The 7156-nt window shown below is 52.3% G+C and overlaps 1 protein-coding gene across 1 annotated transcript; it reads left to right on the top strand.

Annotated features, from left to right (window-relative positions):
• The first annotated feature begins 580 nt into the window (after window positions 1–580).
• IRF1 (interferon regulatory factor 1) lies at window positions 581–6791 on the top strand. The gene is made up of 10 exons (XM_061347601.1): window positions 581–641; window positions 1617–1708; window positions 2573–2672; window positions 2841–3017; window positions 3479–3528; window positions 3655–3790; window positions 3967–4092; window positions 4595–4638; window positions 5193–5328; window positions 5767–6791. The coding sequence occupies exons 2-10, from the start codon at window positions 1622–1624 to the stop codon at window positions 5871–5873; spliced, it is 963 nt and encodes a 320-aa protein (XP_061203585.1). The 5' UTR covers window positions 581–641; window positions 1617–1621; the 3' UTR covers window positions 5874–6791.
• The last annotated feature ends 365 nt before the right edge of the window (window positions 6792–7156 follow it).

Genomic DNA, 7156 nt, shown 5'->3' with positions numbered 1-7156 from the left:
GGGTCTGGGTCCCCTGGTGGTGACAGGACCGGATCCGGCGGTGGGGCCGGGGGCTGGACCCCTCCACAGGACAGGGGCTGTGTCCCTCGTTGTGCACCGGGGCTGGGTCCCGTGGGGACCTCGACCCCCGTCGGGACGGGGCTGTTGGGGGGGGGGCTCCCCCCGCGCCGCTGGTGCTACAACGGCGTGATTTCCCCGAAGTGATGCCAGGCAGCGGGAGCCAATGGGAGGCGCGGCCGCCCCTTGCGGCGGCGCTGATTGGCCGGGACGCGGCCGAGCCCGGGGCGGCGGGGAATCCCGGACAGCGCCGCGTTATACCCGAGGGCGCGCCCCGCAGGCGGCAGAGGCGGGCGGGCGGCGGGCGAGGAGGGACGGGCTGGGCTCGGCTCGGAGCAGCGCAGCACGGCACAGTACAGCACGGCCCAGTACAGCACGGCACAGTACGGCACGGCACGGCTCGGCTCGGCACGGCTCGGCTCGGCACGGCACGGCTCGGCTCGGCACGGCACGGCTCGGCTCGGCTCGGCTCGGCACGGCTCGGCTCGGCACGGCTCGGCTCGGCACGGCTCGGCTCGGCTCGCTTCACCTCACCTCACCTCTTGCACAGGCTTGCACGGCTCGGCACAACGAGGTGGGTCGCGGTGCTCCCCGTCCCGTCGCTCCCCCCCCTCCCCACTTTGCACGGCACCGGGGCTGAGGGAGAAGTCCGTGGGAGCGGCCCCGGGGACACGGCTCGGCGGGTCAGCGCCGGGCTCTGCCATGCGGGAGCTGTTTCGGGGCACTGGGCATCCCTCCGGGGAGCAGCGACTCCTCGCACAGCCCCACGGGACGCGGCGGGTTGGACGGGGCGGGATATGTGTCGTGTCCCCCCCCCCGCCTGCGGGGCCGGGCATGTCCGGGCGCTGCTGCGGCTTTGCGGGCTCAGCCGGAGGCTCCGCTCCGCTGTTGAGCGGGTGCCAGCGCCGCGGCCCGAGCCGCGCTCCCCGCGGGGCAGCTCCGGCAGGCTCCATCCCCGCCGGGCAGGCTGGAAGCGCGGTGTGCTGCGCTCCTTGGGAAGTTTTGCCCCGGGTGTCTTCAACAAACACCGCAAACAGGAAACTATTTCTGCAGGGGGAGGGGGGGCTCTGCCGCCCGCGCCGCTGGAGCGCAGTTCTCCGGGGGCTGTCGCCGTTACCACCGTGGAATCCCCTCTCAGCAGGGTCCCCCCTGCCTCCCCCGGGGCGCAGCTTAACTAAGAACAAGCTTTGTAAACTACGACCGTGCCGTTGGTGCCTGTCGGGGGACGCGGAGGGAGGGCCCGTTCCTGTCCGCGCACCCGCTGCCGGTGGGCTCCCCCCCGGGGCCGGGGCTCTCCCCATCCCGGGCTCCCCTCTTGCAGCACCCACCGCTCCAACCAATCCCGTTCCCGGTTTGGGGACATTGGGCGCGTTTCCGGTGCTCGACGGCGGGGTCAGCGCCCGGCCAGGGGTGCTGGGTACCGGGTACCGAGGAGGAGCCGAGACTCGAGAAGCAGCTTTGGTTCCATCCATGGCGGTACAAAGGGTACGGGGGTATGTGACACTGCAGAATGTCCCAAACGGCAGGGGGACTTGGCTGACCTGTTACTCCTTCCTCAGGCAAGATGCCGGTGTCAAGAATGCGCATGAGGCCCTGGCTGGAAATGCAGATTAATTCCAATAAAATACCAGGACTGATATGGATTAACAAGGTGAGGGTGGTTTATTACTATTATCAGTATTAAGTCTGTGTCATTAGCCATCCTTGTTCTTAGATGATGCTGAACAGGAGTCAAGATCATAAAGGAGAGAAAAACATGGAGAAAATTTGCATTATGTTTAAAAACAAACTACCTTTGTTTGCAGAAAACGCAGCTCTGGTTGGTACCCGCGTTGGTAGCTCCATTTTTCCTGGGAAAACTCCTAGGAAGGAAAGGATAAATTACAATAAAAGCAGGTTGAATATGGTGCAGAAGCAAGAAAGCTCCAAGATCTCTTGTCGCACCTCCTGCCCCAGCTCAGGGTGACTCCCAGGCTTAAGATTTGGCCTGAAGGAAATGCTGTTTGTTTTGGTCCAAAGCTACATCCCTGTACCTGTAGCACAGGGCTTATGGAGCCAGGTCTCATTCTCTGCACTCTCCATATCCATCCCAAGGTGATCTCTAAGCTGGGACATATTTTCCTCAGGATTCCTGCAGGATATTATGGGCAACTTTAAAAAGGGGTTTTCTACTGAAGTATACACAGACAATATACTGTAGCTCATGACATACTAATAGATTAGGTGCAATATAAGTGAATTTTGGATGTATTTAAATGATTACGCAATAAAGTTAACAGTATTGCTTACTTCTACTGTACCACACAAGGGGTTTTCCCCAGTTTTAGAAGCCATTAAAAGCCTTGAATTCCTTGAACAGCACTGATGGAAGGATGGATATTTAATTAAGATACAGAGCAGAGAGTTTATAAAATTTCTGAGCTTCTACTGGGTTTAAGTTAAATTGGGTTAAATCCATTGCTCCAAACTAGCCCTTGACACTTTTTCTTTCAATTCTCTACGGGTTTCCCTTCAGGACAAGATGATGTTTCAAATCCCATGGAAACATGCAGCTAAGCATGGCTGGGACATGGAGAAGGACGCCTGCCTCTTCCGGAGCTGGGCCATTCATACAGGTGTGTGCTGGCTTTACATGTCCCTCAGTCACATCCATATCTCAAGGCATTGTTTTTGTCTTGAGTTGCACCTCAGGTAGTTATAATTTATAATTACTATTGTGTGGGTCAGAAAATAGAGGAGTAGCACTGCGAAGTCCAAACACTCCCCCCATCTCTTATTTACAGGAAGATACAAGGTAGGTGAAAAAGACCCTGATCCAAAAACCTGGAAGGCAAATTTCCGCTGCGCTATGAATTCACTGCCTGACATCGAAGAAGTGAAGGATAAAAGCATCAACAAAGGCTCCAGTGCTGTCAGGGTCTACAGGATGCTGCCACCCTTGACAAAGGATCAGAAGAAAGGTAAGTCCTCAGCAATCCAGCTGCTGTTGGAACCACTGGTGTTTGGCACTGGTTATTGCCAATGGTAACAGGTCATAGAATCCTAGAGCACCAGGTTGGAAGGGACCTCAAGGATCATCTGGTCCCACCTTTCTTGACAAAGCCTGGCCTAGACAAGATGTCCCAGCACCCTGCCCAGCTGAATCTTAACAGGGCCCAGTGTTGGGGATTTCACCACTTCCCTGAGGAGATTATTCCAGTGGCTGATTGTTCTCACTGTGAAGTTTTCCTCTTGTGTCCAGTTTATACAGACATTTTCTCCCAGATTCTTTGAACAAGCCTAAAGGCATCATCAGAGGTGATCAGGACTCGCTGCTGACAGCAGCAGCAGAGCTTGCTAAGCAGGGCTTAAAGGTGCAAGAGCTCAGCCCTCGCCCAAAATACCAGCCCTTTCTCACGTTCATCTTGTTTTTACTTAACAGAAAGGAAGTCAAAGTCTTCACGAGAAGCCAGAAACAGGAGCAAGAGAAAGGTATGTGTCTGGGGAGGCTGCTGAAGAAGCTAGAGGTTTTGGTGGTTTTCATGCTTTTTTTTCGTTCATATAGGAACTTGCACGTTCTTAGGCAAGTTTGTCATGGCTCTGCCCTTGTTTCTGCAGTCCCCTGAAGATACGAGGATGGAGGAGTCAGCAGAAAGGCTAACCAACGCTGCTCCAGCAGATGACCACAGCGGCTACACTGTCCACAACTACATGGGGCAGGAAGTGGAGGTTGAGAGCACGTCCATCACCTTAGGTGAGACTCGGCTTTAACTCTCTGAGCAGAGTGGGAAGTGCCGTTCGTGCGTAACCCATAATCTCTGCACCAAAAGACAAAGATGACTCCTGGGGCTGGGCCATCAGATGGGCAGGGAGGAAATAGAGGTGGTCGTGTCTCTGCTGAGTGCCAACTCCTCCTGGTGCATCCCGCAGACATCTCCCCATGTGAGGTGAGCAGCTCCCTGACCGACTGGAGGTCACAGATGGAGGCCACCATGGCTGACAGCACCAATGACATCTACCAGCTCCAGGTGTCTCCCCTGGCTTCATCCTCAGAAGGTAGGTGCTTCTTTTATCCTTACCCCTGTCTTTGACTGGTCTACTGGAGACGGATTTGGGAGCAAGGCAGCAGAATGAAGGAGTAGGCATCAGGAGAAACAAGAGTTGGGTACAGTAGTAACAGTAGAGGTAACCATGCTTCCCCATAGGGAAAACCATAATAGATACAGATGTACCAGGGTGGTTCTTCACTCAGGGTGCAAATCATCTTCCCTGCTGTCTACCAAGCAGGTTCTGCTTTGGCGAGTCTTGGGTTGTTGAAGAGCATTTGAGATGAAGGGCTGTGGGGATGGAGGTGCTGATGGGCCACTGCACCTCAAACCCACCTCAAACCTCCTCAATGTTATCCCTGGGGAGGGGGGAAGTAAAAGGTTGTGGTGATGTGTGACAAGAGAATATGAAGTGGGTTGTGTGGTGAAGAAGCAGAAGTGCAAGGGATAACATGCGAAAAGTTGACATCTCTCTCTGTTTTCTTCTCTTTTTTTATGCACTTACAAAACAGTCACAGACGAAGATGAAGAGGAAATGAACTCGGATATTTTTAAGGTAAAACCTGCCTGTCTGGTCTGAATAAAATTGGCCAAAATTGTTGTTTGCACCAAGGGAGGAAGGGAAGGAGCTATCTGATCAGTCCTAAGAGAGCTGGACATGTAATCCAGGACCCTTGTTTAATGGGGGAGCCTGAAAAAGGAAATACAAAGAGAAGGCTGCTTTGCAGACATGGAGAGGATGCATCCATGGGGCTATTTACTCGGATGTGAAAGGCAGAGGAAGCTCTGCTGGAAGTAGAGGTTGCTGTATTAGAGTCTGCAGAAGTCCTCACGACTTTATCTTGCTCTTCCCTCCACCTCTGACACACATGGAGCTTAATCTGTGTTTCCAGATGTGTCACGTTCATCCCACTGATAACATGGGGGGTTCATCACTGGTTTGCATTAGCTTTTTTTTTTAGGCTGGGAGTAAACCAAATTTCATATAACTTAGCACAAGGACATACCATGGGATCTCTTTTGCTGACCTGTCTCCTACTTAAGGGAAAGAAATAGAGCATTGCACCCATGGGAAGAAGTGGGTTTTACCATCTCCTTCCTCTCTTACAGCTGTTCGAACCAGCCCAAGACTGGCACACCACCAGCGTTGGGGGGAAAGGCTTCCTCACCAACGAGCTGGGCACACAGACCATGTGCAACACTTACAGCTACAAGGAGCAGGATGCGGAGATCGACACAACTTCAGGTACAGACTCCTCCGTTATCACCCAAGGGCAAGGCCAGGGGATGATGCAGAGCACGGGTTTCGTGCAGGGAGGGAGCAATGCGGATGGAGGAGTCCACACATCCCTGTGCTGTGAGGTTTCCAAGGAGCCTCTTGGAAGGCTGTAAGGAATTTGTTGGTAAAAAGAGAAACTACCTCTAGTAGGAGTATCCTACAGGTTATATGTAGGTTGTGTCAGCTTTCAGGAGCTCCTTGCAATGTAACTGAAGTATTTACACTTAGCTGAAATGGGACAGTTCAGTAGAGAGTGTTTGGAGCATTGTAGCAAAACATCAGCCTAAGGTATTTACTCACATTAGAGCAACCTTTCCATTTTAGATACATTTCTGTATACACACACACAGAGTTTTGCTCTTGCTGCATGCGAGTCAGTACTCACCTGTGTTTGGTTTCCTCTAGGAGAGCTGGAGTTCAGGTTCTTTGACTCGAAAAACAGCCTCGAGTTGCTGTCTCCCTGGCTGGAGACAGCGAGAGCTCCCATGCAAGTCATTCCCTGTGGCTTGTAAAGCCCTGGCTTCCTCCGACCACAAACTGTTCTTGGGTAGAAACTTGGACAAGCCTGAAGAGAATGGAAGAAATTGTTTGTTACTGACTGAAGAAAGTAGCTTTTCTATTCCGTTTTAACTTTTAGGCCTGAAAAGGTTAGCAAGGGAAACTCCATTATCGATTAGAAAGGGGAAAGGAACCCCATCACTAGCAGGACTCCTGGCTCCGAAGATGCTCAGTAGCAGTATGCACCTTGTCATTGCTTTGGAGGTGAAGCTTCTGATGGATGTGACCTGGTGGGGTACCACTGAGTGTGCTGGAGGTCTTGGGGGGAGACACTGCCTCCCTGTGCGAGATGCGATGGACACTTTACCCACGGAGTACTTAGGAGACACGCTGCAAATGAGACTCTGACCCGTTAGTTTTGGTTGCTGCTTACCTGTGCAACACTGGTGACATTGGGCTTAAAGACTGTCATACACTTAGTCAGGAAAATTGCACTAATTGGCTCTCTTCTTTGATTTACTCCATCACATAGTTCATCTTTCAGCTGCGTAAATAAGATGTGAAAACCCAGTTTAGGCTTTGCTTCCACATAGTACACTTACCCCGGTCCACTCATAGGATGTTATCTGCTCATAGGCATGCCATATGTACTTCCACATAGTAGTTGAAGAGCTGCTGCATGACAACTTTTGCACTGATAGGGGCAGAGCTCTTTATTTATTCCATGTCTTCCTGGGATCCCTTCTAGCGGCAGCACCTGCAGCCCCTGCAGCAGCACGAGCAGGGGAGCGTGGCTGGGGGGGGTTCCAGTGTGTGTGTGTTATACCTAGGAATCAAATCACTAAGCTGTAATGGTCTATTTTCTTGTACATTTTATTTTTGTACATAAAGTGCTGTATATTTGTTTTAATAAAGAGGTTTTATATACGGTATGTTTACTTTTTCTCATGGGAGAGCTCCAAGAATGAATTCCAGATTCCTTAAAAAATACCCAAACAGCCATGCTGTCGCAGGGGGTTTTTCATGAGTCATGGAAGCACATGGAATTCGCTGGTTTGATCCCATTCCCAGCTCCCCCCTCATCCCAGTGCAGCTGATGGGTGGAATCCTGCTTGTCCTGGGTCCTGTACACGTGTGGGGTGGTTGATTTTGATCTGCCAACATCTGCAGCTCAGAGCTGGGTGGTGGGGTCTGCTGTTAAACAAACCTAAACACCAGGTCCCTGCTGTGGATGTCCTCATCAGTGACGCCATCATCCTCTATGATAAGATCAGCAGCAAAGACCTTGATTAAATAA

This window comes from Neopsephotus bourkii, unplaced genomic scaffold (assembly GCF_033783945.1).
Source record: "Neopsephotus bourkii isolate Nb327-2 ecotype Australia unplaced genomic scaffold, CSIRO-AGI_Nbou_v1 NB_52, whole genome shotgun sequence".
NCBI classification, from domain to species: Eukaryota; Metazoa; Chordata; class Aves; order Psittaciformes; family Psittacidae; genus Neopsephotus; species Neopsephotus bourkii.
Note: the sequence above shows the minus strand (reverse complement) of the source record. Positions and strands in the feature narration are given on the sequence as shown.